At 38.8% G+C, this 12,648-nt stretch overlaps 1 protein-coding gene across 1 annotated transcript in view; it reads right to left on the bottom strand.

The window, feature by feature from the left end:
- The window catches only part of LOC103589774 (synaptic vesicle membrane protein VAT-1 homolog), an 89,527-nt gene that overhangs the window by 17,517 nt on the left and 59,362 nt on the right, over positions 1 to 12,648 (bottom strand). The window contains exon 8 of the mRNA XM_008571819.1: positions 10,954 to 11,182. Coding sequence (XP_008570041.1) covers positions 10,954 to 11,182 — 229 coding nt within the window. The remainder of the gene's footprint in view (positions 1 to 10,953; positions 11,183 to 12,648) is intronic.

The following is a 12,648-nucleotide window of genomic DNA, read 5'->3' as shown; positions in this document are numbered from 1 at the left end:
AAGATAAACAGATGGCAAATAATCATATGTCATTAGGGAATTGCAAATTAAAACAACAATAAGATAACACTACACACACCTATTAGAATGGCTAAAATCCAAAACATTAACACCAAACACTACACACACCTATTAGAATGGCTAAAATCCAAAACATTAACACCAAATCCAAAACATTAACTCCAAATCCAAAACATTAACACCAAACACAAACACCAGGACGTGGAGCAATAGAAACTTTCATTCATTGCTAGTAGGAATACAAAATGGTACAACTACTTTGGAAGACAGTTTGGCAGTTTCTTACAAAACTAAACATACCTTTACCATACAATCCAGCAATCAAACTCCCAAGTATTTATTGAAATAAATTTAAAACTTATCTCCACATAAAAAATTGCACATAAATGTTTATAGCAGCTTTATTCGCAATTGCCAAAACTTGGGAGCAACCAAGATGCCCTTCACGAGGTGAATGAATAAACAAACTGTGGTACATACATACAATAGAATTATCCTTCAGTGATACAAAGAAATGAACCATCAAGCCAAAAAAAGACATGGAGAAACCCTAAATACATATTGCTAAGTGAAAGAAGCCAGTTTAAAAGTCTACATACGGTATGATTCCAAACAGTATGACATTCTGGAAAACTCAAGACTATAAAGACAGTAAAAAGATCAGTGGTTACCGAGATTCAGGGGTTGGGCAGCAGGATTAATATGTGGAGCCCAGTGGATTTTTTAAAGCACTGAAGCTATTCTGTATAATGGCGGATACAAAACATTATGCATTTGGCAAAACTCATAGAACTGTAACACAAAACGTAAATCTTAATGTAAACTATGGACTTTAGTTAATAATGTATCAGTGCTGACTCACCAACTGTAATGAATTTCTCACACCCAATGTAAGATATTAATAATAGTGGAAACTGGGGGGGTGGAAGAAACAGTGTATTAGAACCCTCTATACTTTCTGTTGAATTTTTCTGTACACCTAAAACTTCTTGAAAAATAATCTATTAATTTTTCAAATAAAATAAATGATAAATACAAAAAATTAAAATTAAAAAAGCAAAGAATGGGATAGACAAAAGTATCATTATTTGCAGACAATATAATTATCTACATGAAAAAACTAATCAAAGCAACAGATAAACAAGAAAAGTCAGCAAGATTGTAAGACATAAGATCAGTTTATAAAAATTACTGACATTTCTCTAAATCAGAAATAACCAACTAGCAAATACAAAAGAAATAAAATATTGTTCACAAAGACAACAAAATAGTAAAGTACTTGTAATTAACAAAACAAAGAATAATCCACAAGACCTTATGGAGAAAAACTTTAAACTCTATTAAGAGACAGAAAAGATCTAAATAAATGGCAATATATCCCTGTTCACAGATGAGACAGCTTAATATTGTGAAAATATCAATTCCCAAACTAATATATAAAATCAATGCAATCCCATTCAAGATTTTAGCCAGAGTTTTTGAGGAACTAAACAAATGCATTCTAATATTTATCTAAAAGGATAAAGATCTACACATTGCTAAGTCAAATCCAAAAAAGAACAACAATGGTGGAAGTTACCTTTCCATGTATTAAAACATACTTCAAAGCTATAAACATAAAAACTGTGAGACAGTGGTACAGGAACAGATATGTGAACCAAGGAAATAGAATAAGCAGAGAGCAAACATTTGCATATCCTGGAACTTGAAAAAAGATGAAGATAGCACCACAAGTCAATGGAGAAAGAGTGGAATATTTGGTGCTGGGAAAACTAGCTCACTATGAAGAAGAAAATTAAAAGTAGTTACCGGATTTATACCCAATACAAAGATGACTTCATAAGGATTAAGTCCTTAAGTGCAAAATAAAACTATAAAGTTTATACAGTAAAATAGATAAGAAAATCATTGTAACCCAGGATAATGAAGGACTTCTGAAATAAGACCCCAATAGCATAATCTTAAGCAAAATATAGATTTCTTTGATTTCAATAAATCTAGACAGAAGTGACAGTAGCATGACAAATTTGAATGGAGACTTTTGTAAACTCTCCAACTAACATCTAGAACCTTGCCATCAAAGAGTGGTTTAAGGCTTGTGCATCATCTGGGAGCTTACTAGAAGTGTGCAATCTTGAGCCCCATCCTACCTTTACTGAATCAAAATCTGAATTTAAAAAGATTCCCAGGTGATTCATATGCACATCAAAGTTTGAGAAACACAGATTACACAAGGAAATTAGTAAAAAGAGGACAGGAAGCCAAGTAGAAAACTGCACAAGAGGGCCGGCCCGGTGGCACACTGCTACAGTGCGCCGCTGGGGAAGCGCAGCGGCGCTCCCGCTGAGGGTTCGGATCCCACATACAGACCGGCCGCTCACTGGCTGAGCAAGGTGCGGGAGCAACACCGATTGAGATCCTGTTGCCAGTCCCGGTCCGGTACGGGCGCGACACTGAGGGTTGCGATCCGTTGCCGGTCACAAAAAAAAGACAAAAAGGAAAAAAAAAAAAAAAAAGAAAACTGCACAAGAGGTTTAAACTATAATTCAAAGCACTGGAAACCTGAATGGCTAGCTAACATATAAAGAGCTGCTTAAATTCCATTAGAAATCAGAAAAATTAAAATTAAAATAAGATGCTACTTTGTGCTTTATCAGTTTGGCAAAAATCAGAAAGTTGGATATTACTACATTATCAACAGGGTGGCAAATAAATAAGAATTCTCATGCACTGCTGGTAGGGGCATAAACTGGTCAAGTCATTCTGGAGGACAATTGGCAGTCAAATTAAGTGTATAGATCTTAAGACCCAACAATCTTACTCCTGGGAAAATATCCCCAAAGCAACATTTGCACAAGTCTCTATTGTTACACATATGCGGCTGTTTATTACCCTAATGATTACGGTGGCAGGGAATCAAGTCAGCCTCGAAGTTTATTACTACAGAGTGGATTTGTAAACTATGGTGAATGCACACCAGGCACTCCTATGCTGCAGTGGAAAGTGATGAACTGGATACAGGAACAGCAACACAGATGGATCTTAAAAAGACAGCACTGAGTGAAAAATTAAGAAACACAACAAGGTCCAGAGCACACCACCATTTACGTAACTTAAAAAAATTAACACAAAAAATAATAATTCCTTGTGTTTTACAAGGAAATATAAATTCAAAAATTTGTACCAAACATGTTGCAAAGAGTGGCTTAGAAGGCAAGAAAAAGAGTGGAAAGAGGCAGTAGCGAAATGAGGGTAAAGGATAAGTAAATACAGACATTCATAAACATACAGGCATAAAAGCAAAAGATAGGTCTTTCATGGTCCAGCCGTGAAAATGTGCTTTGAAATGAGGATTATGATTAACTGAGATCCTCAAAAAAGCATACAAAAAATAAATAAATAAAAAGAAGCAGAGAAACAAATCAACTGTGGCAATATCTCTGTAGCATGAGATCCCTGGCTTCAAAAATGTGTCTTCTGGGACTTTGTTCCTTACAGAGATCTTTCCAATCTAAGCAAATTTAGACTCACTCCACGGAGGGGAAAGAGGCTTAAAACAGATGTTTGAAACACTCAGGCCTCCTCTCGATTATCTCCAGGTGACTCATAGCTGCATCACTGTCCCTGTCAGTTACAAGTCCCTGTTCAGAGATTTGTCATAGCCCAGCAATAGAAAATACTTTAGAAAATAAGTATTCTTCAAGACAGTGACACTTCTTCACCCAGCATCCTAGAGAAATGAAGGATCTCCTGCAAATAAATGCTAACATGAAAAAAAAGTTTTCCCTTCAGATGCTAAAGCTTATTTTTAACCATTTTGCACATAAATCTTTTTAAAATATCACATATTGACCTGACTTTTTTTGAAATACACTTGGTGGGGGGTGGAGCACAATCTTTCTGTTCCATGACTTGAGAATCTCATCATTTTGAACATCCATTACCTTAAATTCTGTTTTTCAGTCGTTCTGTTACTTCTCCATGTACACATGCCACTTATACTTTGATTGTAGCTGTTTCTAAAAATAACCCAACTCTGTTCCTTTCTACCTGGTGGTTTCTACCTGGTCTCGACAAACAGACGACCAGTGTTAAGGACTGAATGTTTAATAAGAGTGATAAGGCTGTGAGTGAGAGACTAAAAAGTAAAATGCACGGCTTTTGACCAGAGTCTTTTGACAGCTACTTCAGATGCCTAGGGACACTTTCTTCCCTCTTTATTATACAGGCTGCATTACAGAGAGGAAGGCTGCACAACACTGATGCCTAGATAGATGCACAGGCTGTTCCCAGCACCCTGGTTCTCTGTCTTGAGGTAGATGAAGCCATAATTAAATCTGTCTCTGGAGATATGCAACCTGGAATTTGGGGCAGGGTAAGGATATTGCTTTTGTTCTAGGATGTGAAGTTTCTGCTCATCAAGCAGGAATAATCAGAGTAACTTACAGTTCCCTAAATATATCATGCTGATCCATGCTTCTTGTTAGAAACTAGTCCTTCCCCTATCCTAGCACCATCCTGAGATCTCCCCAACTGAAAAATAAATTCCTTAAGGGCAGGACTAAGTTTTACTTTTTATTGACTGGCATACATAACATACTCAGTGAATGTTTGATGAATAAAATAAAGTCATGAATGAATGAATATATCTGAGACTGAGTGGGATTGTTTAAAAGGCAAAAACTTCTGGTTAGTGACAGACTGCTGTAGCTGAATTATATTCATCATATCATTGCTCTGATACAAGTTGATGTGAATCTTCTTTTAAAAGTCAGTCAATGCATTTCACAAAAGAAGAGATACAGATGACAAATGAACATATGAAAAGATACTCAAGATCATTGTTCATTAGGGAGATGCAAGTTAAACCCACAATCAGATACTACAGCACACCTATTGGAATGGTTAAAATTGAAGAAAATAACTGATAATACTAAGTTTCTGGCAGATGCAGAACAACTAGAACTCTCACATATTGTTGGCAGGAGTGCAAAATGGTACAACCACTTTGGAAAACAGTTTGACAGCTTATTAAATGTTAAAATGTTGGGCTGGCCCGGTGGCGCACTGGTACAGTGCGCCACTTGGGAGCGCGGCGGCGCTCCCGCCGAGGGTTTGGATCCCACATACAGACCGGTTCCCGCTCACTGGCTGAGCGAGGTGCGGGCGCAACACCGAGGGTTGCGATCCCGTGGCCGGTCCCGGTCCGGTACGGGCGCGACACTGAGGGTTGCGATCCATTGCCGGACATGAAAAAAGACAAAAAGGAAAAAAAAAATGTTAAAATGTAGTAGTAAAACACTACAAGTGAAATGTTAAAACAGCTTGACTTTGGGCATATTTGTATACTTGAGCACCAGTTTCTAATCCAGAATATACCAAAAAAAAAAAGAAAAGAAAGAAAAGAAACCCTGTGTGCTATGGGCATTGGTAGGAATGTACTAATAGTAGTCTTGCCTTCAAAATCATAGGATGTAGAGTCAAACAGAACTGCTTCTGAGTAACTGAGACATAGAGAAAGAGCTGCTGATATAGTCAAGCCTGCCCCTTTTGCAGGAGCATCAACATCTGTTATTTTAGGCTTCTGTATAGATTTATTTTAAATTCATCACTTAGAAGCAGCTACGATCAAATTCTTGCCTTACATTATTCTTGCCTAATGATGTTATCTAAGCACCACTGGAGATGGGAGGAAAATGAAACCAATTAAACATCTGTGCAAATTCTTTTTAAAAAATGGTTAAACATACCCTTAGCATATGACCTAGAAATCTCAGTCCTAAAATAAATAAAACCATATGTCCACACAAAATCTGTACATGAACGTTTATGGAAGATTTATTCATAATCACTAAAAACTGAAAACGATCAAATGTCTATGAACTGGTGAATGAAAAAACAATTTGTGGGACATCCATTCAACAAAATACTATTCAGCGATAAAAAGAAATTGACTACTGATATGTGCAACGACATGAACCTCGGAAGCATTAGGCAAAGTAACAGAAGCCAGACTCAAAAGGCTAAGTACTATATGAGTCCATTTATATGACATTCTGGAAAAGGCAAAATCACAGGGAGAGGAAACGGATCAGTAGTTGCCAGGAGCTGTGGGGCAGGAAAAGGAAATTGATTATCAAGGGCACAAGATAACTTTTTGGGGTGATGAAAATGTTCTTATATCTTCATTATGGTGGGGTGGTTATATGACTATATATATTTGTCAAAATTCAGAGAACGGTACACCCAAAAAGGGTGGATTTTACTATATGCAGATTATATCTCAATAAACTTGACTGAAAAGAAAGTCAGGCAATGTATCACTAAACACAAAAATAAATAAATTTTCAAGGTTAAGTGTTAGCTTGGGTCCCTCAGAAAATAAGGCCTAATCAAAACATATGCCCTAATGCTTCAATGAGGGTTGAAATCTCAGGGAGAGAAGGACAAGGGAAAAGTGCAGTGAATCAAGGAAAGAAGGAGAGAAACTACAAGGTGGTGTGTTACTGATCCTGAACTGGTGGTTGCTTCAGGGGGACATGCACCTGGCTGTTCACATGGGACCTCTGCAGAGGCCATATGAAGCAGTCGACTGGGAGGAGAAAAGGGGAGCACTTTATCTCCTGTCTTTAATTCATCACAGCTTGCCACAAGGGGTGTACTCCCTACATTCTGGACTGCATTACCAGACCCTGTATATAGTCTCTGGGGAAGCCAGAGGCTTCAATGGTCCACTTGGCTCAAAACTCTGTATCAGAGCTGCAGCAGCTCCTGCCTGATGACACAATGGAGGCAGGAGACCATCAACAGTGTTACGAGATGTGCCCTGGGGACAGTGGTCTGGGCTGTGTGACTGGCAGGATGGACTGCAGAAGCCACCACTGGGGAAGCACAACAAGTGGCCAGGTGGCCAAGGCCTGGGGCAAGTAGGTCCAGCAGACATGGGGAGTTCCATAAACTGGGTCTGGAACGATGGGCTATAATTAACACACCATCCAAACTAAAACAGTAGTTTCATTTTTAAGAATATTCCACAGATAGATACACTGAGGAAACTTCAAGCAAACAATCTCTGTCCATTAATTCTGTTCATGTGGTGATCTCATCTGACCTTTAAGTAATAAACAAGTTCAGATCTGTGGAGTTTAATACTGTGTGAGGTTGAGATGTGTGGGCAGCTCTGCACAGAAAGCAGACTCTGCACATCTAGATAAAGCCATCCTCTGAACAGATCATGGGGCCAACTCATGATCCACCCACCACGGTACAGACATACCATTCAGAAAACAATAAATTCTAATTAAAATTCAAAATCTAAAGACCTTTTCTCTAATTCTGCCCTCTGAGATGTCAATGTAAACATGGTACAGTTCAGGGGAACTGAAAAAGCTCAACTCTGCTTTCTACAGTGAAGACATATTAAGCTTTTATAAAGTTACTAAATTCACCATGTGCTTTTACATGTATTATCTGATTTAATCCTCATAACCACCCTAGGAAGTAGGGTATATTACTACCCCCCTTACAGATGAGGAAACTAAGGCACAAAGATGTGCAATTTGCCCAAATCCAGGGTCTGAACTCTTGTGGCCTGACCCCAGAGCCCCACACTCTCAATCAGTCATTCAACAGACATGTGAAGAGAGCCAGAACCTGGCGATATAGAGGTGCAGCCAGCACATGGCCCCTGCCTGCCTGGAGCTTATGCTCTATGGGAAAGATGGGCATTGAACAGTAATTACAAGCACGTAAAGGAGAAGCAGAAGTGCTACCTATTAAGATGGCTATGGTGTGAACTCTGTGGTCATATTAATATCTACTATCAAGGTCAAATCTATAAGTCCCCATATTCAGGAGATAATACCAGCTAGGAAGCATCAATATTTCTGATACTACATACATGTACAGTGATCATTTTCTAAGCCCCAAGAGGTTCTGATAAATAATTTTTTCTGGTATGTTAACTAATTTACATGAAAAAAATCACCCAGGCTTTAGAGTTCAGTGAAATTAATTATATATTCATTTAACCATCTTCACTTTAAAAGAACAAAATGAATTAATTCTGGGTCTGCTCAGAAAAATACAAGAGTCCCAATCTTCACTTTAAAAGAACAAAATGAATTAATTCTGGGTCTGCTCAGAAAAATACAAGAGTCGGGGCCGGCCCGGTGGTGGACTGGATAAGTGCGCCGCTTGGGAAGTCGTCATTTTACCTAAAAGATAGTTCTTTCACATACATCATTCTGTGATAGATAAATAAACTCCATACTACAGATAAGGTTTCTAAGAAGTGACTTCCTGGCTTGAGTAGAGTGTGACACAGCCATACCGAGCCCAGATACTGGCATCAGACTGCCTAGGACTATTAATTATATATTCATTTAACCATCTTCACTTTAAAAGAACAAAATGAATTAATTCTGGGTCTGCTCAGAAAAATACAAGAGTCGGGGCCGGCCCGGTGGTGGACTGGATAAGTGCGCCGCTTGGGAAGTGCAGCGGCGCTCCCGTCCGAGGGTTCGGATCCCACATACAGACTGGTTCCCGCTCACTGGCTGAGCGAGGCGTGGGAGCAACGCCGAGGGTTGCGGTCCCGTTGCCGGTCCCCGGTCCGGTGCGGGGGCAACACTGAGGGTTGCGATCCGTTTCCGGACACGGAAAAAGACAAAAAAAAAAAAAGAAAAATACAAGAGTCCCCGTCATTTTACCTAAAAGATAGTTCTTTCACATACATCATTCTGTGATAGATAAATAAACTCCATACTACAGATAAGGTTTCTAAGAAGTGACTTCCTGGCTTGAGTAGAGTGTGACACAGCCATACCGAGCCCAGATACTGGCATCAGACTGCCTAGGACTCTGTTACTTATTATAAATCAGGACTCTGTTACTTACTACAAATCAGTGGACAGGTTTCTTCACCTCTACAAGTCCTGATTTCTTCATTTGTAAAATGTGATAAAAATGGTTCATACCTCAAAAGGTTGTTGAGAAGATTAAATGAGAAAGTGCATGCAATGTACTTAGCATAGTTCTTGACCCATAGTAAGCACCAAATATATGTGAACTGCCATTACTATTATTATTATTATTCCTCTCAATAGTTTGCATATTGAAAGAAGCAGAAAGAGAAGAAATAGTAAATGGGTGGTGTGTGAATGAGAAGCTTGAAAGGTGTTAGGGAGCTGGCCACCCAGAGCCACCTGTCACACCGAGGTCAGCAAAGTGGAAAGAACTATAAAAATCCCACGTGCACAACACTCACTGGAAAGGAGAAGGACAAATGGAAGCTGACAGGAGGTTAGTAATTACACAGTTAATGTGTGTTTAAGAGAAGACAGAACTTCAATGTGGATAATTCAAATGATAATCCACCTCTGGCTTTCTTTCATGCCTGAGCAGCACCTAAAACACATCAACAAAGAGAAAAGACCTTTCAAACTAACACTTGTGTCCACTCCTATACTGCCTAATTGTCCTTATCCTCTATCAGCAGGCATAGCCTCAGGTGAAGCAAATTTCAGTTTTAAAGTCCCGTGATAAAAGCCACAAGATGGAAGAGGACCTGGAAATTATCTACATTGGTGGTTTTCAAGTTAAGCCCCAAGACCTTTTCTTAAAAGAAAAATATGAACAAAAAAGTGAAAATGTGCAGCTAGTCAGGCCCCAGCAGGGACAGGATCCCAGAGCCTAAACAGCTTAAGTCTACACCTGCTCACCCCCACATCCCTACTGTGGCTCCTGAAGCACAGTCTGAATGCCACTGATAATGTCCTATCCCTTCATTTGAGAGATGTGGAAACTGAAGGTCAGAAAGGTGAGGGGACTTCCACACTATTGCAGGGCTGGAGGTACAAAGCTGGAATTAGAATCCAACCAGTTTTCTAATGGCCAGTCAGGTTCTCTTTACCATTGAACACTATCTTCTCGACTCACATACCCGAAAAGATAAAGAAGAAAGTAAACCGTATTTGAAGAGAATGTGCCTCATCACAGGAAAATACATAAAAATGGAAGGCTGGTAAGCAATGAAGTCTGGCACTGACAGCTTGGGCGCCACTAATCTGCATTTGAACAAAACATCTCCCCCATCTATGGCTGACTAGAGTTACCAAAACATTCTGAACATTAAAACAAATTAAGCCAACAAAACAATAGTGAAGATTTCAAAGTGTTGGCTGGCCAGTCAGATCAGTTGGTTAGAGGATGCTGTTAAAAAACCAAGGTCAAGGATTTGGATCCCTGTACTGACCAGCCACCAAAAAATAAAAAAATGAAAAAAACAAGACTTTACAGTGAATGCCAAACAGATTCACATTTACAACTATATTGCATATGCATGCACACAAGTACACTTCGGAGGAAGTTTAAGCCACATTAATGAGACTGTGGGCGAATGAAAAAAGGAAGTGAATAGCCAACAAAATTAACTACAGTGATTAACGGATAAATTACAGTCTTATGATCCCAGGCAGATTTAGTGTGCTGTTCACAGGACCCAGCTTAGATCATCTGGTTGTACTTTAAAATGGCTATATTTTAAAATCAAAGGTCAAGTCAAGTGCTTCTTTCTTAGGCTTGTATATTGTGGAGTTCAAGGTTCATATCAACATGTGTAAATTATTTTCTAAAGTACCATAACTTCCCTCTATTTGAGACATCAGTGATGTAAATAGAGCTCTCAAAATTCAGCTTCACATGGCCTTCACAGATTCAGATTCATACTGCGCCTGAGTCTACAACCATACAATCCAGAGGCTGGGAGAAATCCTATTGCCCTGCAGCCTATGAGACCCCACTATTCTGTGCTGCAGTTTCACCTTTTAATTCCATAAAAAGATGTACAGTATCCAGAGATAAACTATCCAGTAGTTTGACACAAATTATTTCCTGGCCTTATTCGCATCACTTCCCTTAAGAGTGTCTCACCTCCTCCAGCTTAAAAACCTTTCCGACATATGGCTGGATGCGCCCTTCCTGGCAGTACTGAAGAGCTGAGGAGAGGTTCTTTGAGAATACAGGAAAGTTCTGGTCTCGGTATTGACCATAGTACAGCCCCATGGCAGAGATATTCTTTAGGAGCAGAAGGTTGGTTGGCATAGAAGCAATGTTTCCTCCAGCAAATCCCACCACCACGATCCTGCCTTCCCACGCCAGGCTGAGAGGAAAGAGGAGAAGAAAAAGAAATTATAAAAAGCAATGTACATGCACACCTATTAGGACAGCTATAAAAAAAAAATAACCAAAAAAAACAGAAAATAAGTACTGGCAAAAAATGTGGAGAAATTAAAGCCCTCATGCACTATTGATGGGATGATAAAATGGTACAACTGCTATAGGAAACAATCGGAAGATTCCTCAAAAAATTTAAAAAACAGGTCTAGCAATTCCACTTTTGGTGTATGTCCAAAAGAATTGAAAACAGGGTCTTGAAGAGATATTTGCAAACCCATATTTACAGCAGCACTATTCATAATAGCCGAGAGGTAAACACAATCAAGTATCCATCAACAGATGAATGGGTAAACAAAATGTGGTGCATACATAAAATGAAATACTATTCAGCCTTAAAAGGGAAGGCAATTCCGTCACATGCTATAAAATGGAAGAACTTCGAGGGCATTATGCTAAGTGAAATAAGCCAGACACAAAAAGAGAAATGTATGATTTCACTTACATGAGGTATCTAAAGTAGTAAAATTCATAGAAGCAGAAAGTACAATGGTGGTCACCAGGGTCTAGGGGAAGGGGAAAAAGGGGAGTTGTTGTATAATGGGTATAGAGTTTCAGATTTGCAGGATAAAAAAGTTCTGGAGCTCCGCCGCATAACAATGCTAATATATTTAACACTAGTGAACTGTATATGTAAAAATGGTTAAGATGGTAAATTTTATCTTATGTGTTTTTTTACCACAATAAAAAAAAGTAGAATAAAAAAAAAAACAATGTACATTAATTCATAGAGAGAGAAAGTAGAAGAGAGGTTACCAGGGGTTGAGGGAAGGGAGGAAAAGGCAGTTATTGTTTAATAGGTACACAGTTTTTATTGGAAATGGTTACACAATATCATGGACGTATTTAATGCCACTGAATTGTACACTTATGAACAGTTAAAGTGATAAATATTATGTATTTTTACCACAATAAAAAAAAAGAAAAGCAACATGTATTATACCCACAGACCTTACAAACTGGCAGGGATGAACCATCCTTACTACTTTGGGATCCTCAGTAGAAAAACACATAAATGAGTCATAAGGAAAGTATTAGGGGGTCAAAGAAACTAGCCAGCTTTCTAAGGGGACATACCTCAGAATCAAGGCTGTCTATTTAACTGCCTCGACCACTCTGTGGAAGGAAATTGAGCATAAATAAATGTCATACCACAGGTTGTATTTCAAGACTACTCAGTTTGAAGATTTTGAACTTAGGAAGCAGGAATAAGAAGATAAGATATTTTAATGAAGGATCATTTGCTTTATACAAAGACTCAATTTAGGACTCCTTTAAGTCATGTGCTTCTTTAGAGAATTTGGAATAATCTATTAAAATTCACAAGCTTTTGGGCCGGCCCAGTGGCGCACTGGATAGTGCGCCGCTTGGGAAGTGTGGCGGCGCTCCCGT

Source organism: Galeopterus variegatus, unplaced genomic scaffold (assembly GCF_000696425.1).
Source record: "Galeopterus variegatus unplaced genomic scaffold, G_variegatus-3.0.2 Scaffold724, whole genome shotgun sequence".
Taxonomy (NCBI): Eukaryota; Metazoa; Chordata; class Mammalia; order Dermoptera; family Cynocephalidae; genus Galeopterus; species Galeopterus variegatus.
The sequence above is the reverse complement of the archived record's forward strand: the minus strand, read 5'-3'. Positions and strand labels throughout refer to the sequence as shown.